Raw genomic sequence first — 26416 nt, 5'->3', positions numbered from 1 at the left:
TTTGGACAAAAAAAATCAGTTTTTCCAGAAAATTCCCTCTTAAAATTGGGGTGCGCGTTATACGCCGGCGCACTTTATACGCCGATAAATACGGTAATATGTTGCTGTTCTTGGAAGTTATTTGGGATCATAAGTTTAGAAAACCGTCAATATAATATTGTGCTGACATTAGAGGACTGGAACTGAGCAGTTGGAACTCAATTATCCAACATTCTTTATACTTTTGCAGTGTCTTTAGATGCTTGAAATCTTATTAGATATCCTGTTAAAGATTTGATTTAAACATCAATAAAAAATGTTAATGCCTTCATCCTCTTTAGGTGCAGTATGGACAGGAGATAACAAAGCGGAGTGGGAGTATTTAAAAATCTCTGTCCCAATGTTACTAAGTCTCAGTGTGACAGGAATAGCCTTCTGTGGAGGTAAAGTACATGGCATTCTGTAGTCTGCTTGCAGATGGAGACGCCTATAGGTAATAAATGTTTTTAGAATGGATTATGTAAAATTAATTTGCCCTATGCTAATTTGGCAGCTGATGTTGGAGGTTTTGTTGGAGACCCAGATCCTGAACTATTCGTCCGTTGGTACCAGGCTGGCTCATTCCAGCCTTTCTTTCGTGGCCATGCTATGCAGGGTACCAAGCGCAGAGAGCCTTGGCTGTTTGGTGAAGAAAATACTCTCTTAATCAGGAAAGCGATAAAGGAACGCTATACCCTCCTTCCATATTGGTACCTGCTGTTTTATAAGGCATACCGTACAGCTGAGCTTGTAATGAGGTGAGGGAGCATACCAGTACAATTATTTTGTTTTTCTTCTAGAAAAAATGACTGTTAATAACATTTCTGTTTTTCTTTAACTACAAACAGGCCTTTGTGGGTTGAATTTTCTAAATACGAAGATGCCTTTACATGGGAAAGTCAGTACATGCTAGGTACGATTTCTAAAAGTTTTATAATGGAATTTATATAAAATTAAGAAGGTACCATTCCTGGTCCATGTATGGGAAGAGCTGGACCAACTGACCAGCTGTAGCCCCTATTCCGTGGACATAATTGTTTTGTACATAACCCCACACCTTGAGGCTGGCTAAGGAAATATCTGCTTACTGCATATAAATACAGCATCAGCTAAAAGTTTTTTTTGCATATTTATGCATCCGCTGTCCTGCAATGGACTTTCAACCATCAACACCAAATGATCAATTCCAGGAACTATTAGGGAAAAGCAAAGGTAAACAATTTGGGAGCATATTGGGCAGGCTTCAAATAAAACCTTGTGTACAATATTGCCTAAAATATCCCTACATTTGTTTTTCGCTACTAATGTGGGTCAGTTTAACATAATGTGCATACCCATGTGTATTGGTGAAATGATCAACACAAAATATTCTCTATTAAGCACAAATGATGCTCAGTCTCATGGTGCATGGTGTGTGCATGACATTTTTGCATCATTTGTCTATGCCTAGCAGCGATATGATGCACCTCCTTTGTCCACCCACTAGATTGAGCCTAGTTCTGAGAACATATCTGTGATCTGGATGAAGGGTTTACTTACCTTACCTTTCCTTTTCCCATAATAATTTGAGTAAAAATAAGCAAATAGATATTACCTGGCAATTTAAAAGGCATAAAAACTAGTAAATAAACAATATTTATTTACATGATCCCATATAATGTTAAAAGAAGGTATTGTAAATATAGAAATGAAATGTATAAATTAATAATGTATTTGTGAAAACCCCCTTAATTACAATAATGTATTGATAATTTGTGATGGTACTTTAACCACTTGACCACTGGGCACTTAAACCCCCTTAATAACCAGACCAATTTTCAGCTTTCGGTGCTCTCACATTTTGAATGACAATTACTCAGTCATGCAACACTGTACCAAAAATGAAATTTTTGTCCTTTTTTTTCCCACAAATGGAGCTTTTTTTTGGTGGTATTTAACCACTTCCATACCAGGTACTTACGCAGCTTCCCGCCCAAGCCAATTTTCAGCTTTCAGCACTGTCGCACTTTGAATGGCAATTGCGCGGTCATGCTACACTGTACCCAAACAAAATTGGCGTCCTTTTTTCCCCACAAATAGAGCTTTCTTTTGGTGGTATTCGATCACCTCTGCGATTTTTTTTTTTGCGCAACAACTAAAAAAAGGCACTGATATGGCGGCACTAATGGGCACCGATGAGATGGCACTGATGGACATCGATGAGGTAGTACTGTTTGGCACAGATGAGGTGGCACTGATTGGCGGCGCTGGTATGCGACACTGATGGGCACACATAGGCGGCACTGATGGGCACACATAGGCGGCACTGATGGGCACACATAGGCGTCACTGATGGGCACACATAGGCGGCACTGATGGGCACTCATGGGCGGCACTGGGCACTCATAGGCGGCACAGATGGGCACTCATGGGCGGCACTGATGGATACTTATGGGTGGCACAGATGGGCACTGATAGGTGGGCACTGGGCATGGATGGGCACTGTGGGGTGGCACTGATGGACACTGGGGTGGCACTGATGGACACTGGGGTGGCGCTGATGGACACTGGGGTGGCGCTGATGGACACTGGGGTGGCAGCACTGATTTTTGCCAGGTTGCCAGTCAGTGCCCATTTGTGGGCACTGACTGGCATCTTTTTTTTTTTCTTTATGCTTTTTTTTTATTTATTTTTTAGACTTTTTTTTTTTTTTTTCTGTCATTTTTTTTTTTTTTGCCCACCCTGGTGCTCCAGGGTGGGCATCCCTGGTGGTCCAGTGTGGCGATCCGAGGGGGGGCTGCGCTGATAAACAATCAGCGCTAACCCCCCCTGTCAGGAGAGCCGCCGATCGGCTATCCTCTACTCGCGTCTGTCAGACGCGAGTGAGGAAGAGCCATCGACGGCTCTTCCTGTTTACATCGTGATCAGCCGTGGTTGGACACGGCTGATCACGTGGTAAAGAGTCTCCGCCGGAGGCTCTTTACCGAGATCGGAGATGCAGGGTGTCAGACTGACACCCCGCATCACCGATCGCCGCGATGCGCGCCCCCACGGGCGCGCGCGGCATGAAATCCTGCAGGACGTTCTAGAACGTCCTGTCAGGATTTCATAACCACTTCCCGGACGTAAATCGGCCATAGGCCGGGCGGGAAGTGGTTAATCACTGTTGGGTTTTTAATTTGTTGCGCTATAAAGGAAAAAAGACTGAAAATTCTGTAAAAAAAATGAATTTTTCTTTGTTTCTGTTATAAAATTTAGCAAATTTGTAATTTTTCTTCATAAATTTTGGCCAAAATGTATACTGCTACATATCTTTGGTAAAAATAAATACAAATTGGTGAATATTATTTTGTCTTTGTGAAAGTTATAGCATCCACAAACTATGGTGCCAATATCTGAAAATTGTGCGCGGGTATTGCAGAGTATTGCGCAGGGGGTATTGCAGAGTATTGCGCAGGGGGTATTGCAGAGTATTGTGCAGGGGTATTGCAGAGTATTGTGCGGGGGTATTGCAGAGTATTGCGCGGGGGGTATTGCAGAGTATTGTGCGGGGGGTATTGCAGAGTATTGTGCAGGGGTATTGCAGAGTATTGTGCGGGGTTTTTGCAGAGTATTGCGCAGGGGGTATTGCATAGTGACACAGTGAACAGCCTATTTGCTTTTAGTAAATCATCCCCTATGTCTCCAAAGAGCATGCACATGACATGTAGGGGCATTAGTAATGAAGACCCACAGTTGGAATTGATGCAAACTGGTACCTCTCAGAGCATGAAACCAAGGGGTTGACTTACTAAAACTGGTGAGTGCAAAATCTGATGCAGCTTTGCATAGAAACCAATCCATTTTTTTTGTCAAAGCTTAATTAAACAAGCTGAGGTTAGAAGCTGATTGGCTACCATGCACAGATTTTGCACTCTCCAGTTCAAAGCCTAGATGGTCCGTGATACCTCGGTATCACGGACCATCTAGGCTTTGAAGAAGGGGGTACGCCCCAGAAACGCGTCAGCTGTTCAGATGTCTGAGGTTCTACTGGCAGGTGCCGTGAGGTCCAGTCCAGCTGCCTGAAAAGCGCTTACTTTAATTTCCTTGTGAGTAGGACCATTACTTTTTATTCTGTTTTTAATAAAAAATTTAAGTGGTAATGCACAAGGTCGGTGCGCCCTCCTTTCTTGTCCATCAATTCATCCCTCTGTAATAGCCATCCACACTCAGCCATCCCGCCATCCATGCTCAGCCATCCCACCATTCATGCTCAGCCATCCCGCCATCCATACTCATCCATCCTGCCATCCATACTCATCCATTCATACTCAGCCATCCCTCTGTCATACTTATCCACCCATCCATGCTCAGCCATCCATCCATCCAAGCTCAGCCATACTCGGCTATAGCCAGCCATACTCAGCCGTGCTCAGCCATACTCGGCCTCTGTATGTGGCCAGGCTGTGGAAAAGTCTCACACATGTGGTATCGTCATACTCAGGAGGAGTAGGAGAATCTATTTTGGGGTGTCATTTTTGGTATGTACATGCTATGTATTAGACATATTGTATAAATGGACAACTTTGTGTTAAAAAAAAATGCGTTTTAATTTTTTTTCCACATTTTCCAAAAATATGTAGAAAAAAAATGACATGTTCAAAAGACTCATTATGCCTCATAGATTTTACGTTGGGGTGTTTTCTTTCCAAAATGAGGTCATTTTGGGGCGTTTCCATTGTCCTGGTGCTCCAGGGCCTTCAAAAGTGTAAGGCCCCATACTCACGAGCAAACATGTCTGCTGAAACTGGCCCGCAGGCCAGTTTCAGCAGACATGTTTGCTCGTGTGTGGGCGCGAGCGGGCCGAATTCCAGCAAACATTTGCCCGCCGGGCCTTTTCCCAGCAGACAAATATTCCTGGACTTGTTTTAAAACAGCCCGCTGGAATTCAGCCCGCTCGGACATGTACGGTCGTCAGTACAGACCTACCGTACATGTCCAGCCGCCCGCCGTGCCTCGCATGCGTCGAATGACTTCGACGCATGCGTGGAAGCATTTTAAAGGCGGGCCGCCCACGTCGCCGCGTCATTGTCGCGGCGACACCGCGTCATCGACGCGGCGACACCGCGGACACGCCCCGCGTATTGTTTACGCGCGGACTTCTGTACGATGGTGTGTACAACCATCGTACAGAAGCCCTCTGGCAGACATGTATGGTGAAAACGGTCCGACGGACCGCTTTCACCATACATGTTTGTCCGTGTGTACCCGGCCTAAGAGGTAGTCAGGAAATTAGATGTGTAATTTAGGCTCCAGAACACCTGAAGATGCTCCCTGCATGTTGGGCCTCTCTATGTGGCCACGCTGTGTAAAAGTCTAACACATGTGGTATCACCATACTCGGGAGGAATAGCAGAATGAGTTTTGGGGTGTCATTTATGGTATGCATATGCTGTGTGTGAGAAATAACCTGCTAATATGACAATTTTATGAAAAAAAAATCTTGATTTTCCAAAGAATTGTGGGAAAAAATGACAACTTCAAAAAACTCACCATGCTTCTTTCTAAATACCTTGGAATGTCTACTTTCCAAAAGGGGGTCATTTGGGGAGTATTTGTACTGTCCTTGCATGTTGGTGTCTCAAGAAATGAGATAGGCCATCAGTACTTCAGGTGTGATCAATTTTCAGAGATTGGCACCATAGCTTGTAGACTCTATGGGCCAGATTCACAAAGAGATACGACGGTGTATCTACAGATACACCATCGTATCTCTGACTTACACTGGTCCTATCTATGCGCCTGATTCACAGAATCAGATACGCATAGATAGGACTAAGATCTGACAGTGTTACACTGTCGGATCTTTTTTTCAATTAAAAAATCCCGCTGATTTACGATAAATAATATGTAAATCAGCGAGATACGCAAATTCACGAACGTACGCGGACCCGTCGCAGTGTTCTTACGTCGTTTCCGTAGCGGTTTTCCCGTCGTATACTGACCCCTGTTTTTAGCAGGCGCAGCCAATGTTAAGTATAGCTGGCGTTCCCGCGTCGAATTTGAATTTTCCAACGTCGTTTGCGTACGCCGATTCACGAACACGCGCGTCGCAAGTCCCGCTCACTTTGAAACCACTGACGTCCTAGTGACGTCAGTGGGAGCAATGCACGCCGGGAAATTCCCCGGACGGCGCATGCGCATTTAAATCGGCGCGGGAACGCGCCTGATTTAAATAGTACAAACCCCTAGCCGCGGAATTTGAATTCCGCCGGGGGATTTAGGATCCGCCGTCGCAAGTTTGAAGGTAAGTGGTTTGTGAATTAGCCACTTTCCTCCTAAACTTGCGGAAGCGGATCTTAATTCACGTAGATCGAGCGGATCTATAGATCCGCTGAGCTACGTGAATCTGGCCCTATAACTTTTACAAAGACCAAATAATATACACCAATTTGGGTTATTTTTACCAAAAATATGTAACAGTATAAATTGTGGCCAAAATGTATTAAGAAAAATTACTTACTTGCAACATTTTATAACAGAAACTAAGAAAAATTATTTTTCTTTTACAGAATTTTCAGTCTTTTTTCCTTTATAGCGCAAAAAAAAAAAAAAAAACAGCGGTTATTAAATACCACAAAAAGAAAGCTCTATTTGTGGGAAAAAAAGGACAAAAATTTCATATGGGTACAGTGTTGCGTGATTGAGTAATTGTAATTCAAAATGTGAGAGCACCGAAAGCTGAAAATAGGTCTGGATAGGAAGGGGGTTTAAGTGCCCAGTGGTCAAGTGGTTAAAACTATTTGTGTATTAGACATATACCATATGATTATTTTTTTTCCATTCCCAGGTAATGCTCTACTGGTTGCCCCAGTGTTAGACTCTGGTGTCAAGTCCATTGATGTTCTCTTTCCTGGCACAGAGGAGGTATTGTGTAAATTCTTACTGGATTTAATCAATGAATCATATATATACTGTGTGTGTGTTCACATTGATAAATGCGTTTTGTTCAAATAACTTCTAGTATGGAAAGAATTAGCAAATTTGCTTTCATTTAGGATACTTGAATATTTGTTTCTGGACACTGCCCTCTCTTTAGTTAACTCTCTATTTTCTGCAGTACTGGTATGACTTCAGGAAATACACGCTTGTTAAAGGGCCTCACAGACAGAAAGTGGCAGTTACTTTGGAAGAGGTGAGTATAGATGACAATTTGAAAACATTGTAATTTTTGTGAAAAACATTCATATTATGTTCTAGAGTCAGTGATATAGAAAAATATCTTGGCCCGGATCCACGTAGATCGGCGCATCTTTAGAGCGGCGTAGCGCATCTCATATGCGCTACGCCGACGTAACATAGAGAGGCAAGAACAGTATTCACAAAGCTTGCTCCCTTTGTTGTGCCGGCGTAACGTAAATTGGCCGGCGTAAGCCCGCCTAATTCAAAGTAGGAAGGTAGTGGGCGTGATCTATTAAAATGAAGCGTGACCCCATGTAAATGAAGGGCCGAACGAACGACGCATGCGCGCGCATGCTCAGAATCACGTCACATATACTCCCTAAGATACGACGGCTCAATGCCTACGACGTGAACGTAACCTACGCCCAGCCCCATTCACGTACGACTTACGTAAACGACGTAAAATACGACGGCTGTTCCGTCGTCCATACCTTTGCATGGGATGCGCCTCCTATAGGTGGAATAACTTTACGCCGGACGTACGCCTTACGTAAACGGCATAGATTACAGCGACGGGTGCAAGTATGTTCGTGAATCAGCGTATCTGGGTCATTTGCATATTTGACGCGTAAATCAATGGAAGCGCCCCTTGCGGCCAGCGTAAATATGCGCCCAGGCTCCGACGGCGTAGAAAAATGACGTCGGTCGGATGAAGCCACAATTCAGGCGTATCTAGCTTTAGGAATCAGGCGCATAGATACGACGGCGCATCAGTGCACTTACGCGGCATATATAAAGATACAACGGCGTTAGTGCTTTAAGAATCTGGGCTGTATGTGTGTATAGTCATAGTGGTCAAGATTGTGTACATAATTCTGTTGCCAAATCTGCAGATTCCAGTATTTCAGAGGGGTGGCTCCATTATCCCTATGCGCACAACAGTTGGAAAATCCACAGCTTGGATGGCGAGTTCTCCATATGAGTTACACGTCGCGCTGGATCGCAAGGTACATTCATCTGTCATTAATCATTCGCGGAAGATATGTTTTTTTTTTGGACAGTCATTGGTATTTTCCTGTTATATGTTTTGTTTTTTTATAGATTAGCCTCAAGGAGTTTATTATTTTTGTGCCAAAAATATACTTATGCAGAATTTATTATTTTTTTTTACACCAAGTTGAGATAACTTATTTGAACTATATTTAATATGAACAGGGAAATATTATATCTGTCATAAGGCTTTTACCTTTTTAAATAAAATACATTTTAGCAGTTATGATTTTTACTGCACTAAAATAGCCACTGCAGAGTATTATGTAACGTCCATTCTGCTGGAACACAAAAGATTTAAAAAGTGATAGAAAAGTTATTTTTGATTTCTTATATTACAATGCTTCTATGTTTGTTGCTGCATCACACATATTAAATATTTTTCAGGTATGCTCAGCTCTGTTTCTTGACAATAGATGAAGTCTAATTTTAGGTTATCATTTACTCTTAGGGATTAGCTGTGGGAGAACTGTATGTTGATGATGGATACTCCTTACAGTATCTGCATGAACACATGTACAGTCATAGAAGATTTACATTTTCAGAAAATGTTCTGCGCTCAAGGTAAGAATACTTGTATATAAGGTTGTGACTTTTTAAAGGTTGAAAATAAGACTGATGTCCGGTCTCTCCCAACTCCAGCAGTTTTGTCTACTCTAGAGCATTGAAGTCCAACTTTTTTTTCACCAGTCATGCTTAAAGGGGTTGTAAAGGTAATTTTTTTTCCCCCTTAGTAGCTTCCTTTACCTTAGTGCAGTCCTCCTTCACTTACCTCATCCTTCCATTTTGCTTTTAAATGTCCTTATTTCTTCTGAGAAACCTCACTTCCTGTTCTTCTGTCTGTAACTAAACACAGTAATGCGACACTTTCTCCCTGGTGTGAAGAAAGCCTCTTGAGGGGGCGAGCAGGAGTGTCAGGACGCCCACTAACACACAGCTCCTTTCTTTATCTGCAAAGTAGATAGCATCCTGACTCTCCTGCTCGCCCCCTCCCCCCTCAAGAGGCTTTTTCCACACCAGGGAGAAAGCCTTGCATTACTGTGTGGAGTTACAGACAGAAGAACAGGAAGTGAGGATTTCTCAGAAGAAATAAGGACATTTAAAAGCAAAATCGAAGGAGGAGGTAAGCGAAGGAGGACTGTGCTAAGGGAAAGGAAGCTATTTAGGGGAAGCATTTTTTACCTTTACAACCCCTTTAAAACAACAACTCTTCATTATACTTTGTCTAGGCTGTATGAAGCCTTGCTGCAATGTAAAGACAAGGATGCCATAGCGCAGTGGTCCCCAACCTTTTTGGCACAGGGGAACCGGCTGCGTGGAAGAAAATTTTGCCAAGGCCCGGTTGGGGGAGGTTGGGGATGGCACGCGGGGGGTAAGGGATTTTTCGCGGGCAATTTGTCAGCGCATTATTTCTATTATTACATTGTAGTAATAAATGAAATAGTTGAACAGATGAAGGTAGTGCCCCCACTAGGACCTGTACACTCCATGCACACATGTGTCCCAGTCAGACCCTGCTCACACTCACCCTGTCACTGGTAGTGTTGTTATACTCTGGGCTCCCCCAGAGCTCAGTCATGTTGTGAGGGCTGAGGATTAGCAGCAGGTAAGTATATGGAGGGATCAGAGGGGAGGGGGCAGCTCCCTGCATCCCGGGAAGAAGTGTGGACTCATCTCCTCTCAGCTCTGTCCAGCCCCATTACCAAGGGACACCAGTGGCTTCCCTGTTACTGTGGGCTGTCCTGGAGGTGACGGTGTGCTGCGCCTTCCCCTATGACAGAAGGGCAGGGCGAGCTCAGTGAGGAGGCGGCACGTCCATTCACACTGCACGACCTCTCTCATGCCGCCCGCTCGCACCCATGGCCCGGCTGCAGAAGGGCCACGGCCCGGTAGTGGGGCGCGGACCGGGGGTTGACGACCCCTGCCATAGCGCATCCCCCTTTAAAAGTGAAGGGGTTAATAAAAATGAATACGGGTTAACTGAAAAGTAATTACAAGTTTTAGGGTTAGTAAAACTTATATGCTGTAATTTTCCTCCTTTATAAAGACACTGGAATTATGAATCCCCCCGGCCCTCCCTAAATACTTACCTGAGCCAGTCTCGGTACAGCAGCGCCACTATTCTCTCTCTCTCTCTCCTTGCTCATTAGACTCCCTCTGTTATCAATCAAATACAGTGACGAGGAAGCAGGGGGTGAGGCAGGGTTGAGTCGCACTATGTGTGCCAATAGACGCAGTGTGGTTTAGGGTTAAACCCACATGGTCACCCCCTCTATTAAGCGGTTTACTGGGGGTGTGTACTCAAAGTTGGGAGGAACCAGGAGCGCCTGTGGGAGACCACAGAAGAGGAGGATGGGGGCTGCTCTGTGCAAAGCCATTGCACAGAGAAAGTAAGTATAAAATGTATTAATTAAAAAAAATGGATCCTTACTTTCTAACCTGCACAGTGCAAGGACACAGTGACCCGCAGAATAAATTTCCATGGGTTGCATGTTGGACAGCCCTGGTCTATAGATAGGCAAAACAATTTCCTTGGGAAGCCTAGTAATTTTTGGCATATAAAAATAATTCCCCTAGAGTCAGATAATTTTTCAAGGTCAAGTATTGCCATAATAACCTTTAGGTTACTACATATAGATAACATTTGTTGCAGGAAATTCATACAGTCCTTTTTTAAAACCTATTATTAATTTTACATAGTTACATACTTGGTAGGGTTGAACCAGTCCATCCAGTTCAACCTGTGTGGGTGTGTTTATTTCACTACCATTTCCCATATCCCTAAGATGCTCACCTAAGTTTTTTGCAATTATTGACACTCCCTGTGGACACCACCAACTGTGGAAGGAGTTCCACATCTTTACTGCTCTTGCAGTTAAGAACCCCTTACGCAGTTCAGGCTTAAACTGTTTCTCATCCAACTTCATTTGAGTGGCTGTGTGTCTTCTAAACGACCTGACATTGAATCGTTTTCTCCCTCTGCTAGGATCACCATTTCGATTTTTGTATATTGCAATCATATCTCCTCTTAAGCGTCTCCACCAGGGAGAATAAATGTAATGTTTGCAGTCATTCCTCTTAACTGTGGTCCTCCAGCTCCCTTATTAACTTTGTTACCCTTCTCTGCCCGTCCTTAGGATTGGTGACCAGAACTAGATGGCATAATCTAGATGTAGCCAAACCAGAGTTTTGTAAAGTGGTAGAATTATAATTGTATCTCTAAGTAAATACCATTTTTAATGCATGCGAATAGCTAGTCGGATAACATTTGCTTGCTGCAACTTGGCATTGTATGCTGTTGCTGAGCCTGTGATCTGCTAGGACCCCCAGATCCCTTTCCATCCTCAATTCCCCCAGCGGTTCTCCCCCTAGCAAGTAATTTGCTTTCATATTTTTAACTCCAAGTGCATTACTTAAAATTTTTCAATATTAACCACTTGACAACCGGGCCTATTTTGGCACTTCTCTCCTTCATGTAAAAATCATTTTTTTTTTGCTAGAAAATTAATCAGAACCCCCAAACATTCTATATATTTTTTTTTAGCAGACACCCTAGGGAATAAAATGGGGTTCATTGCAACTTTTTTTCTCGCACGGTATTTGCGCAATAATTTTTCAAACACTTTTTTTTTTTTTTTTTAAACGGTTTAATGAATTAAAAAATAACAAAACCGTAAAGTTAGTCCAATTTTTTTATATAATGTGAAAGATGATATTACGCAGAGTAAATAGATGCTTTAAAATTGCACACACTCATGGAATGGTGCCAAACTTCGGTACTTAAAAATCTCCATAGGTGACGCTTTAATTTTTTTTACAGGTTACTATTTTCGAGTTACAGAGGAGGTCTAGTGCTAGAATTGTTGCACACACTCTAACGCACGTGACGATACCTCACATATGGGGTTTGAACGGCGTTTACATATGTGGGCGGGACTTGAATGCGTGTTCGCTTCTGCGCGCGAGCTACCGGGGATAGGGGCGTTTTAAAAAAAATATATATATATATTTTTATTTTACTTAATTATTTTATTTTTACACTTTTTTCTTTTTGATCACTTTTATTCCTATTACAAGGAATGTAAACATCCCTTGTAATAGGAATCAGTGCGACAGGTGCTCTTTATGGAGAGATGTGGGGTCAATAAGACCCCACATCTCTCCTCCAAGCATGAAATCGGTGAAAAAACATTCACCAATCTCACACCGACAGCCGCGATTGCGGCTTTGTTTACTTCCGGGTACCGGGAGTGACGTCATAACGTCGCGCCCGGGCCTCCGACAGTCATAGAGATGACTGGTGACCATCTGGTCACCAGTCATCTCTATGCTTCCCCAGCCAGCGCCGGCCGATTCGCTCTCCGGGCCCCCGATGGCACGGGAGAGCCCGGAGAAGCACCGGATGGTGGCGGGAGGGGGGGGGACGTCCCCTCCCGCTGCCTATAAGAACGACCAAGCGGCGGAACTGCCGCTTTGATCATTCTTATTGTGCACAGAATCGCCGGCTGAAGACGGTGATATCTGAATGATGCCTGTAGCTGCAGGCATCATTCAGATATCACCGCACAAAGTCAAGGACGTAATTTGACGTTCAGCGGTTGTAAAGTGGTTAACCTCTTGACAACCGAGGACGTCCCTGGGACGTCCTCGACTTTGTGCAGTGATATCTGAATGATGCCTGCAGCTACAGGCATCATTCAGATATGAACGTCTTCAGCCACCGATTCTCTGGACGATAAGAATGATCAAAGCGTCAGTTCCACGTTCTCCAGGCTCTCCCGTGCCATCGGGGGCCCGGTGAGCGAATCGGTCGGTGCTGCCTGGAAAGCATAGAGATGACTGGTGACCAGATGGTCACCAGTCATCTCTATGACCATCGGAGGACCAGGCGCGACGTTATGACGTCACGCCCAGTACCCGGAAGTAAACAAAGCCGCAATCGCGGCTGTCGGCATTTGATCAGTGATTTTTTTTTCACCGATTTCATGCTTGTAAGCCTGGAGGAGAGATGTGGGGTCTTATTGAACCCACATCTCTCCATAAAGAGGACCTGTCACACTGCTTCCTATTACAAGGGATGTTTACATTCCTTGTAATAGGAATAAAAGTGATAAAAAAAAAAAAAAATTGTTTTAAAAAGTGTAAAAATAACAAAAATTAAGTAAAATAAAAATATTTTTTTTTTTTCAAAAAACGCCCCTGTCCCCGTTATCTCGCGTGCAGAAGCGACCACCCTTTCCAATCCCGTCCACATATGTAAACGCCGTTAAAACCCCACATGAGAGGTATTGTTGCGTGCGTTGCAACAATTCTAGCACTAGACCTCCTCTGTAACTCGAAAATAGTAACCTGTAAAAAATGTTAAAGCGTCGCCTATGGAGATTTTTAAGTACCGAAGTTTGGCGCCATTCCATGAGTGTGCACAATTTTAAAGCGTGACAAGTTAGGTATCTATTTACTCGGCGTAACATCCTCTTTCACATTATATAAAAAAATTGGGCTAACTTTACTGTTTTGTTATTTTTTAATTCATGAAACCGTTTTTTTTTTCTCCCAAAAAAGGCGTTTAAAAAATTATTGCGCAAATACCGTGTGAGAAAAAAAGTTGCAATGACCACCATTTTATTCACTAGGGTGTCTGACAAAAAAAAAATATATAATGTTTGGGGGTTCGGATTAATTTTCTAGCAAACAATTTTTGATTTTTACATGAAGGAGAGAAGTGCCAAAATAGGCCCGGTTGTCAAGTGGTTAAACCTCATTCATTGTGTGTTGGCCCACCCTCTATTTTATTGAGGTCTTCCTTAACAGTTTCTTTATCCTGCTGTGAAGTTATTGCCCTGCTTAGCATTGTATCATCCGCAAACACTGAGATTGAAGTATTAGGGTACCCCACTTACAGTATCTCACAAAAGTGTAAATATTTTATTATATCTTTTCATGTGACAACACTGCAGAAATTACACTTTTCTACAATGTAAAGTAGTGAGTGTACAGCTTGTATACCAATGTAAACCTCCCAAAAAGATCAACACACAGCCATTAATATCTAAACCACTGACAACAAAAGTGAGTGCACCCCTAAGTGAAAATGTCCAAATTGGGTCCAAAAAGTGTCAATATTTTGTGTGGCCACCATTATTTTCCAGTATGGCCTTAACCCTCTTGGGCATGGAGTTCACCAGAGCTTCACAGATTGCCATTGGAGTCTTCTTCCACTCCTCCATGACGACATCATGACATGATGGAGGCAGCACTCGTGCAGCCCCAGACCATGACACTCCCACCACCATGCTTGACTTTAGGCAAGACGCACTTGTCTTTGTACTCTTCACCTGGTTTGCCGCCACACACACTTGACACCATCTGAACTAAATACGTTTATTTTGGTCTCATCAGACCACAGGCCATGGTTCCAGTAATCCATGTCCTTAGTTAGAAAACTGTTTGCGGTCTTTCTTGTGCATCATCTTTAAAAGAGGCTTCCTTCTGAGACGACAGCCATGCAGACCAATTTGATGCAGTGTGTGGTATGTGGTCTGAGCACTGACAGGCTGACCCCCCATCCCTTTACCTCTGCAGCAATGCTGGAAGCACTCATATGTCTATTTCCCAAAGACAACCTATGGCTATGACGCTGAGCACGTGCACTCAACTTCTGTGGTCGACCATTGCAAGGCCTGTTCTGAGTGGAACCTGTCCTGTTAAACCGCTGTATGGTCTTGGCCACCGTGCTGCAGCTCAGTTTCAGGGTCTTGGCAATCTTCTTATATCCTAGGCCATCTTTATGTAGAGCGACAATCTTTTTCAAATCCTCAGAGAGTTCTTTGCCATGAAGTGCCATGTTGAACTTCCAGTGACCAGTATGAGAGAGTGAGAGCGATAACACCAAATTTAACACACCTGTTCCCTATTCACACCTAAGAACTTGTAACACTAACGAGTCACATGACACCAGGGAGGGAAAATAGCTAATTGGGCCCAATTTGGACATTTTCACTTAGGGGATGTACTCAGACATTAATGGCTGTGTGTTGAGTTATTTTGAGGGGACAGCAAATGTACACTGTTATACAAGCTGTAAACTCACTACTATACATTGCAGCATATTGTAATTTCTTCAGTTTTGTCACATGAAAAGATACAATAAAATATTTACAAAAATGTTAGGGGTGTACTCACTTTTGTAAAATACTGTACAACTCCAAACATTTTTACCATTGCTACCTCTTTGAGTATAGCATTTTACACAGTACTGACTTAAAAAAACACTATTCTTAATTTATGTTAAAATCCTCTTTTTTTCCCTTATACAACTGATGTCCTTTGTACAGTTCTCAGGATTAAGCATTAATCTGACAAATGTCAGTTGGCATTGGATACAGTATATACAGTATTTAAACACTATAACTGAGTCACCTTTAAGACACCTTTTTGACAAGCTGGACATAAAGTATTTTTTGTAATCTTTTGCTGAACTTGCACTTCAAATATTTGCTTTACTGTATGATTTAACAAAGCTTTTAAACTGTTTCATTACTAAGCCAAGTGTTCCCTTGTCAGAGGTGTGTTCACTAAATGTTAACTGACAGGTTTAAACAGGTTGTAAACCCTTGTGTTTTTTCACCTTAATGCATCCTATGCATTAAAGTGAAAAAACTTCTGACACTGACCGGCCCCCTAGCCCCCCCATTTTACTCACCTTGGCAGAGACGCGCTCTTCCTCTCTGTCTGGGGTTCTCGGCTCTTGATTGGATAGATTGATAGCAGCACAGCCATTGGCTCCCGCTGCTGTCAATCAAATCCAATGACACGGAAGCAGGGCCGAGTCCCTTTAAGTGGGAAAATCAGTCTGAACATATGATCAAAATAAATTCATCAGCTGAAACTGCATGTCAAATCTATTGGTGGATCCATATTTATCTACACCTGAAGATATTGAAAATCTCAACTTTTCCTGTGAAGTTGAGCTTGGCTTCATTGTTTACTATTTCTATCACCTTCCTGTTAAATCTACAGTATAATGAGTGGCCTTGCTGACCAGTATGAAGATGAGCTCTGACCAATCCCCAACCTGGATTGGCAGGGGACAGGCCTCCTTAAATACCTGGGGTCAGCCCAGCTAGGGGGGAGGCCTGCCTGAGAGAACTGGGAGATTGCAGTTTGAGATAGGTGCAGAACCAGAAGAGAGGACTGTGGGAAGGGCAGTGGAAAGAGGTCTTTGCAGTCAGGCTGGGAGTAGAAGACAGCTAGCACCTGAACTATTCTACACCACAGGGGCCAGAAGTCCTTGCTTTCAAAAGGCAGTTCACTGAGGTCTGGCTGAGTTAGAGTCAGGTCTAACCATGCAGTGCTAGCTAGTCTGAAGGAGTGACAGTCAGCAGCAAGGGAAGTGCTGGTGGAGTAACAGTCTGCAGAAATTGAAGTCCTGGAGGAAGTGAAGGATAAGAGGTCTTCAGAAAGTGTCTGTTCTATGTCTCTGAGTGACTGAGAGAAGGATGTCTGGCTGGGCAGGGTGACAGGTAACCCGCTACATTCAGCAACCCTTACGGGGGCATGACTACATGTTTGTTAATAAAATTTGTTAAATACTCCCAAATTTTTTTAACTTCTAGCCAACCAGCCGCTGCAATTATGCTGTACGTTGCTCCTTTAATATATCATAGCAGGGGCGCAATGACCGCCGGGCACCCGTGATCACTCGTGACAGGGCGAAAGCCGGGATCTGTGTGTGTAAACACACAAATCCGATTCTCTCAGGGGAGAGGAGACTGATCATGTGTTCATACTAAGTGTGAACACAGATCAGTCTCCTCCCCTAGTCAGTCCCACCCCCCCTACAGTTAGAACACACCTAGGGAACACAGTTAAACCTTTGATCGCAGGCACATGTAGTTTTAAGGCTTTACATATTTGGTGTCTGTTTACTCAACTTCATGTTTTAGATTTTATTAAAAATCAGGGATTATGTTTTGTGCAGTAAAATTGATTTGAGTATATCTTGGGGAAAATATAGATTTGAATTATAGTAGTGGAAATATCATATGACATAATAAATTGCAACTACCACCATTTTTTCTATAGGGTCTCTGCTTTCAGAAAATATATACTATTTGGGGGTTTAAAGTGTGTTTACATGTTAAAAAAGGGGGATTTTAGTATGTGTACTTACAATCGAAAATGACAGTAAAAGGGTTCAATGATCAGTATGTACTAAACGGACTGCTGGCGTCAACAGCCAAATGCCCTTCTGTTTGAGAAACGTGATAACAGACTTTTGAATGTTTTTCTTTATTTAGTTCTGCAGACAAAAAAGGTTGTTACATCGTTGATTGCATCCTGGAAAAAGTTTATATAATAGGTTTGAAGAAATCACCTTCTAAAGTCACTGCACATTGCTCTGGTAAGAACTCTTTCACTGATGCTTTGAGTTTCCTAAAATAATGGCTACAGTTTATGTATTTTTTTACATGTCAATTAATAGTTCAATAACAAAAAAAACACTAACTGCATCGCTATAGCCTTATAGTCTTATAGTCTTATAGTCTTATAGCTATTTCCGTCGATCCGCGAACGTACGCTCGGCCGTCGCATTCTCTTACGCCGTCTCTAGTCGGCCTTTTCCGGCGTATAGTTAAAGCGTTTTTTTGGCGGCGTATAGTTAGATTTGCCATGTTAAGTATGGCCGTCGTTCCCGCGTCGAAATTTAAATTTTTTTAATTTTTGGCGTAAGTCGTCCGTGAATCGGGATGGACGTAACTCATGTCTAAGTTCAAAAAAATTACGTCCTAGCGATGTCATTTAGCGCAATGCACGGCGGGAAATTTCGGGATGCGCATGCGCAGTTCATTCGGCGCGGGGACGCGCTTCATTTAAATGAAACCCGCCCCCTAATCGCCGATTTGAATTCCGCCACCAGAAATACACTACGCCGCCGTAACTTACGGCACAAAATCGTTGAGGATTCGAAATTCTGCCAGGTAAGGTACAGCGGCGTAGCGTATCTCTGATACGCTGCGCCGATCCATTCCTATGTGGATCTGGCCCAAAGTCTTTAGTCGTCCTTTTCCAAAAAAACATGTAAATGCAACAACACTGATCTCATCTTCATGCACTAACTTCTTTTATTATAGTCAGTCTGCAGAGCATTGCACCCACAATCAGAGTGTCACAGGTGCATTGAACAGGCTCCTTCAATATCTTCCACCCATTTCAGATCCAGACCCGCTGTTGTGGTGCTGGAGGAACCGAGGCTGGACTACAGGTGGAGAAGGGATCACTGCCATGTTTCTAATAGTCCCTCTGCTCAACTTGGGAGTAGATGGTACTACGTAACATAGTATCAAAGTTGTTGAGGTTGAAAAAAGTCCATCCAGTCCAACCTGTTTGTGCTTTTATGCTAATAGTACATCATATATCCTTGAATGTTATGGTCTTTAAGGTACCCATCTAATAATTTTTTCAAATTATTGATGCTCCCCGCTGATACCACTGTTTGTGGAAGAGAATTCCACATTCTAACCACTCTTAGGCCCTGTAAAAAACGGTCGGTCCAAACCGATGAAAACGGACTGAGGTTCAGTTTCATCAGTCCAAACCGACCGTGTGTATGGCCCATCGGACTTTTGTCCTTCAGACCAAAGTTTTAGAACTTGCTTTAAAATCGGACTGATGGACGCCTGACCGTCGGTCAAAACCGATGGTTAGTACACAAAAGCATTGGTTCAAAACCTGCGCATGCTCAGAATCAAGTCGACGCATGCTTGGAAGCATTGAACTTCGTTTTTTTCAGCATGTCGTGTGTTTTACGTCACCGCGTTCTGACCCGATCGGTTTTTGAACTGATGGTGTGTACGCACATCAGACCATCAGTCTGCTTCAGCGGTGAACCGATGAAACTGAACTTCAGTCCGTTTTCATCTGTTTGGACTGATCATGTGTACAGGGCCTTACAGTAAAGAACCCTCTATGCAGTTTAAGGTTAAATCGCTTCTCCTCAAATTTTTGTGACTGGCTGAATGTGTTCTCAAATTCCCTTTCACCGAATTTTTTTTTCCTTATTATAGGGTCACTGGTACAGTATTTGTACATCAATATCATATCCCCTCTCAAGCATCTCCTCTCCAGAGAGAATAAGTTCAATGCTTGTAGTCTTTCCCCATAGCCGAGATCCTCTAGTCAATTTATTATTTTTTTTTGCCCTTCTCTGGACTCTCTAGTTCCAGTACATCCTTCCTGAGGACTGGTGCCCAGAACTGGACAGCATACTCCAGGTGCGGTCGTACCAGAGTCTTGTAGAGCGGGAGAATTATCGTTTTATCTCTGGAGTTAATCCCCTTTTTAACCACTTAAGGACCCCTCACTGTATATATACGTCATTTTTTTTAAGATGGATATCTGAATAACGGCAGCAGCCGCTGCCACAACCGAGATGTCCATCTTTTTAGTGAGCGGTCTTCTAAACGATAACGGTGGTCTCCGCAGTGGATTTGCCGCAAGATCACCGTTATCGGCGGCGGGAGAGAGCCGTCGGCAGCGGCGGAGGCGATCGGGTCCTTCCTCCTGCTCGGCTGGCATACGAGTGAGGGCAAGATGGCCCCCACCCATCTCCATAGCATAGCAGGGCGGAAGCGACGTTCAAATGACACATTTTTTTTTTTTCATTTTAGTCTAAATATGGGATCTGAGGTCTTTTTGACCCCAGATCTCATATTTAAGAGGACCTGTCATTCTTTTTTCTATTACAAGGGATGTATACATTCCTTGTAATCGGAATAAAAGTGACCCATTTTTTTTTTAGTGTAAAAATTTATAAAATAAATAAAATGAAATAACAAAACAAAAAAAAAAATGTTTTAAAGTGCCCCGTCCCGACGTGCTCGCGCGCAGAAGCGAACACATACGTGAGTAGCACCCGCATATGAAAACGGTGTTCAAACCACACAAGTGAGGTATCACCACGATCGTTAGAGCGAGAGCAATAATTCTAGCTCTAGACCTCCTCTGTAACTCAAAAGATGCAACCTATAGAATTTTTTAAACGTTGCCTATGGAGATTTTTAAGGGTTAAAGTTTGACGCCATTCCACAATTATGAAGCGTGACATGTTGGGTATCCTTTTTACTCGGCGTAACATTATCTTTCACAATATAAACAAAAATTGGGCTAACTTTACTGTTGTCTTATTTTTTTATTCAAAAAAGTGATTTTTTCCAAAAAAAGTGTGCTTGTAAGACCGCTGGGCAAATACGGTGTGACAAAAAGTATTGCAATGTCCGCCATTTTATTCTTTAGGGTGTTAGAAAAAAATATATAATGTTTGGGGTATTTAAGTAATTTTCTAGCAAAAAAAAATGTTTTAATCTTGTAAACACCAAATCTGAAAAACAGGCAAGGTCCTTAAGTGATTAATGCATGACAATATTTTGTTGGCTTTGCTTGCAGCAGCTTACATGCCATTGCTGAGCCTATCATCTACTAGGACCCCAGGTCCATTTCCATCCTACATTCCCCCTAGCGAGTAAATTGCATTCACATTTTTGGAACCTAGATGAATTACTTTACATTTTTCAACAATAAACTTTATTTGCCATGACGCTGCCCACCCCATTTATTTGTTTAGGTCTTTTTACAAGGTTTTTACATCCTGCGGAAAAGTTATTTCCCTGCTCAATGTTGTATCGTCCGCAAATACTGAGATTGAGCTGCTTATCCCATCCTCCAGATCGTTTATGAACAAATTAAACAAGATTGGTCCCAGGACAGAACCCTGGGGGACCCCACTTTCCACACTAGACCATTCTAAATAATCCCCATTAATCACCACCCTTTGGACTCGCCAATAGGCGTGTGCAGGGGGTGTGCCTGGGCACACCCTGATGCCCAGGCACATTCTGATCCTGAGATGTGTTTGTGATAACTCTATTTCGGCACCTCTGCTAACTTGTAGTGGTGCCAGTGGGACTATCTTTCAATTGGATGCCAAATTCCTGGGAGAACTGCAGCCAATGGCTGCGGAGTAAGCAGTCAGGTAGCCACATTTTCTGATTACTGTCTCAACATACACATTATATCTTATTAAAATCATTATTTTTTAAAAAGGATTTGGTATATATATATATATATATATATGGAATGGAAATTATATGACGTACCTCGCCATGTCGGGGTTTGGACGGTGTAACGGACACAGGCATGCTGCCGAGACAGTTATAATCTTCATGCAGGGGGACTACAAGGAACTGCATGGCTTGTCACAAGTGAAGGTACCACATTGTATTCTGAGCTCAAAGGGTTAACTGGACAAGTCTCTTTCATTGCTGGAATGCTAATGAACCCTCTTTTGTGTGCAGGTAAACAGCCCCCCTGTGAGGTGTATGCTGATGGGGATTATGTGTGAGTGATAATTGTTTTAAAGGTTAATTGAATTCTATGTGCCTGGCCAGGAAATGTTAAGTGGGGTGAGGTGCCGAAGAGTCTAGAAACTGGTCAAGTGATTAATTCAAGGAGATGTCATTGTTTCAGGGGGTCTGTGTTGAAGCCCCCTACTGGGAAAAGGGGAGGGCGGAAACTGTCATTGTTCTTGTAACAGTTGTAACCAGATATAAGCAGGTGAAATATGCCAAATAAAGTCAGTCTGCTTGACCCTCCAAACGTAGCACGTCTCGTTTCTTGGAAGGGCGTTCGATGGGATATACCGGCGGTACCTGCATATCATAACTTGTCAGCAAAAAGGACGTCTCCAACGGCCGATACCCCTCACTACCAGTGGGTAGCCGTTGCATTGGTTGGCAGTAGTGGGATGGTCCTTTTATCCAAAGAGCAAGTGCTGAATGGAGTCGCAGTACGCCAGGCTGAAAAGATCCACACTGAAAGATCTATTGGAGATTCGTGGTAGGAGCGCCAGCAACAGACCACGGAGGGAGCTGATAGCTGACCTGCTGGAGCTTGACGAAATGGATGGATCCATGGAAGGAACGGAGCCCCTTGCACCTGTCAGCAAAGAAGATGTAATTACTGGGATTGTACAGCGGAGATTATCCTTGTATCCAGAAACGTCCGTGGAACTAATCAACCAGCTGTTCCGGGAAGCAAGGGAAGAAATACAAACGAAGAGGGGACAAGAACTGGAACTGGTAAGAGCGAGACAGTCCATTACACCTGCAGTTCCTACCCCCCCACCTACTGCTACAGGAAAGAAAATACCGTTCACTGCATTCAAAGCTTTTGTAGAAAGTGAGGAGGAAATCGATGGATATTTGGCGGACTTTGAGAGGCAGTGCTCACTACACCAGGTCCCACCAGACCAATGGGTCACTATTTTGTCGGGGAAATTGTCGGGCAAAGCCAATGAAGCCTTTCGGGCTCTCACTCCAGAGGATATTTTACAATACCAGCAAGTTAAAAAGGCGCTGCTAACCCGATATGCCGTAACGCCAGAAGCCTACCGCCGGCGCTTCCGGGAGTCCAAGAAGATGGCTGTGGACTCCCACATGGAATGGGCCAACCAGTTACAAAGGGTGGCATCGCTTTGGGTCCAAGGGTGCAAGGCCAACACCGGGGAGGAAGTATTGCAGCTGTTCCTAATGGAACATTTCTTCCAAGACCTGGCCGCAGACATACAAGACTGGGTACGAGATCGCCGGCCCGCTAACTTAAACGAGGCGGCTCGGCTAGCAGATGAGTACGCGGAAACAAGGAAAGTAAGCCAGGGTACTACACGGCTGGCTCATAAGGTAGAACCGCGTACTCCAACCGTCACCCCACGCCCAGAGTTTCGGGCTCAAGTCCCACCACGTCCTCAGGGGCCTAGCAACTACCCCCGGGATTCGCCTAGGGTGACGTGCCATCACTGCAGCGACACGGGACATATTGCTCGTTATTGCCCTTTGAGAGCTACAAATAACAATTGGAGACGCACAGAACCTAACACAGAGGTCACTCCATCACGTCCCTCTGCGGCCCACTGCCTGGAGACCGAGGGGGGCCCTGAGGAATGTCTGGGAATTTGGTATGAGGCAGACCCAATACAAGCGGCCTCTCCGGATAACCGTCAGCATCACCGTCAGGAGGTACGAGTGAATGGACAAGTAGCACAAGGCTTAAGAGATTCCGGGACTACTATCACTCTGATTCAAAAACATCTGGTAAAGCCAGAGAACGTGTCCACTCGCACAGTTGCCGTCCGGGTCGCAGGGGGTGCTGTATTTCGCGTACCCACCACCCGGGTGCACTTAGACTGGGGAGCCGGGTCAGGAAAGACCACAGTTGGTATCATGGACAACCTACCTGCCGAGGTGGTGCTGGGCAACGACATTGGCCCTCTGACTTCGGCTTATTTACCTACACCTGCTGCTGCTTGTCCCGGGACCACCCGCGTTGCTGGAATCAACCCGCTTGCTGCTGAGAACCGGGTAAGACTACCTTCCCCGACATGTACTGTAGATCCGGCACAATATCACAGTCTAAAATGGGAATGTGACAAGTTGGCCAGTGAGAAATCAGAGATGCAACGACACTATGTCACGTATTATGAGATGTCCCGTGGCTTGAACATTGAAATGCACAAACAGGCGGAAATTGTCAAAAGATTAAATGGGATTTGCATCCAGGTGGTGCCGTATCTGTCCCAAGAGCATCAGCAACAGGTTTTGGGAGCCATTGAGAGAGCAAAGCAAGTGACTGTTCCAGAATTGAATTCTATTCTTCACCGTCACCATCAGCTACCGACATGGTAAGCCAATGGGAAGGCCGACGGACTGTCCAGGCAAACGGAACTTTTACCCTAACAGCAGACCGGACATCCCCAAGTTGATCCGAAAAGGATCAATCCGGGTCTGCCGGAGTGTTCCACAAAGGGGGAGTAGTGTAACGGACACAGGCATGCTGCCGAGACAGTTATAATCTTCGTGCAGGGGGACTACAAGGAACTGCATGGCTTGTCACAAGTGAAGGTACCACATTGTATTCTGAGCTCAAAGGGTTAACTGGACAAGTCTCTTTCATTGCTGGAATGCTAATGAACCCTCTTTTGTGTGCAGGTAAACAGCCCCCCTGTGAGGTGTATGCTGATGGGGATTATGTGTGAGTGATAATTGTTTTAAAGGTTAATTGAATTCTATGTGCCTGGCCAGGAAATGTTAAGTGGGGTGAGGTGCCGAAGAGTCTAGAAACTGGTCAAGTGATTAATTCAAGGAGATGTCATTGTTTCAGGGGGTCTGTGTTGAAGCCCCCTACTGGGAAAAGGGGAGGGCGGAAACTGTCATTGTTCTTGTAACAGTTGTAACCAGATATAAGCAGGTGAAATATGCCAAATAAAGTCAGTCTGCTTGACCCTCCAAACGTAGCACGTCTCGTTTCTTGGAAGGGCGTTCGATGGGATATACCGGCGGTACCTGCATATCATAACTTGTCAGCAAAAAGGACGTCTCCAACGGCCGATACCCCTCACTACCAGTGGGTAGCCGTTACAGACGGAATTCACGAACGTACGTCAGTCCGACGCAATGCGCGTAAAGTCATACGTCCGGCCAAAAGTTATGCCCCATAATGGAGGTGTAACTCAGCAGCATCCATGCAAAGGGAACACAAGCCGACGTATTTTACGTAGTTTACGTAGGACGTGAATATGACTAGACGTAGGTTACGTTCACGCCGTAGGCAGTGATCCGGCGTATCTTAGGGAGTAGTTCCGACGTGATTCTGAGCATGCGCACTGGGATGCATCCACTGGTGCTCGGCCCATCATTTGCATGGGGTCACGCCTCATTTGCATGGCTCACGCCCACTTCCACATACGCCGGCTTACGCCTAGGAAACCCAGCGCAGTTTTGGCAGCACTGGCTTTGTGAATCCAGTGCTTGCCTCTCTGCGCTGCGTCGCGTAGCGTAAAGGAGATACGCTACGGCGGCATAAATGTGCGCCAATGTCTGTGAATCCAGGCCTATGTATTTTTTTTTAATGACTCTATCCAAAAAAGAATGGCGGAACGATCATCAACACATGTGGACGTGCATGCAAATTAGGGTGGAACTCCGCTCTAAGTGTAACTGCTCAAACCTTTTACAGTATAAACTTACAACATTTTTTTCATCTTTACAATCAACGCTGTATGATCACTATGTATGGCTAAATAATCCCACTAGGAACCTGTCCACAGTTGCCAGAGGGATGTACAGGCACCACCGGAGACACAGCAGGGGCCACACCAGAAGGGCATGGGAGCAGTATCAATGGCACAAACCAGAAAAGTAAAGCATAGTATCCTAAGTGCACATCATGGCACAAATCCCCAATAAATGGTTAAAGAATTTACCAGGAAGCCTTACCAATTCATGTTAAACAGGTGAAAAATACCAGGTGGACAAGTGGAGAGATGAAAGCCAGTCAGGATGAGTGATGGCACACTCGCCCTCAGCTTATTTCCACTCGCTTAATGCAAGCAGGCGAGTGGAAATTTTGAGGGCTGGCGAATGGAACACCCCCAGAAATGCCATTTCCTTTCTGTTAAAAAAAAACAAACAGAAATGCCATTTGCTGCTTGTGTGATTGGCTCGCTGATTTTCCCAGAAGTCTGCACTAAGATACAAGACAGATTGTAAACTTAGATTTGTGTTTTTTGTTCCCATCTAGGAGGAAAGAAAATGGTGGAATTCACGTACAACAATCAGCTCTGTCTTCTGAGCCTGGAGAACTTATCCCTGCAAGTCTGTGCTGACTGGGAGATCCACATAGTCTGATGCTGCTGCTAATTCTCCTGCTAACACTGGTCTTATCCTGTGAGAAGTCACATTTTATGTGTGTTTTATGGACGATGCTCTGTTTTTTAATAAGGTGCAAACAGAAGTCCTACAGTACATAACTTGCTATTCACCTTTGACAATTAATAATATAATATAATATAATTTTTTAACTCTACAATATGCATATCTTATTTTTACCCTAAATTGGACGATCATGGTTTTGTATATTTGTGTGGCCATATCAAATTTTTCCTGCTGGTCACAAGGTTCAGTGGTCAAAGGTTTGGCAGAATGAAATCAGAACAAAAATCCAACTTGCATTATACAATTTACATTTTGGTGGAGGCGGTGTCTGAGCGTGATATCATGGTGCAAGGGAGCCGAGCAGAGTGGCCGGAGCCTCGTGTGTGGTTCTGCAGGATGGGAGTAAGGCAAGCCAGGGGCAGGACTGTCAGTGCTGTTTGGAC

The 26416-nt window shown here is 44.0% G+C and overlaps 1 protein-coding gene across 5 annotated transcripts in view; it reads left to right on the top strand.

The window, feature by feature from the left end:
* Window positions 1-26124, top strand: part of GANC (glucosidase alpha, neutral C) — a 129465-nt gene extending 103341 nt beyond the window's left edge. For all 5 annotated transcript variants that reach the window (XM_040333499.1, XM_040333497.1, XM_040333496.1 and 2 more), the window contains 9 exons: window positions 321-422; window positions 533-776; window positions 867-931; window positions 6827-6903; window positions 7097-7171; window positions 8052-8165; window positions 8660-8772; window positions 17508-17611; window positions 25840-26124. In XM_040333499.1, coding sequence (XP_040189433.1) covers window positions 321-422; window positions 533-776; window positions 867-931; window positions 6827-6903; window positions 7097-7171; window positions 8052-8165; window positions 8660-8772; window positions 17508-17611; window positions 25840-25946 — 1001 coding nt within the window. In that variant the 3' untranslated portion in view covers window positions 25947-26124. The remainder of the gene's footprint in view (window positions 1-320; window positions 423-532; window positions 777-866; window positions 932-6826; window positions 6904-7096; window positions 7172-8051; window positions 8166-8659; window positions 8773-17507; window positions 17612-25839) is intronic.
* The last annotated feature ends 292 nt before the right edge of the window (window positions 26125-26416 follow it).

The sequence above is a fragment of the Rana temporaria genome, chromosome 13 (assembly GCF_905171775.1).
Source record: "Rana temporaria chromosome 13, aRanTem1.1, whole genome shotgun sequence".
Classification (NCBI taxonomy): Eukaryota; Metazoa; Chordata; class Amphibia; order Anura; family Ranidae; genus Rana; species Rana temporaria.
This window is presented reverse-complemented; position numbering and strand designations above follow the sequence as displayed.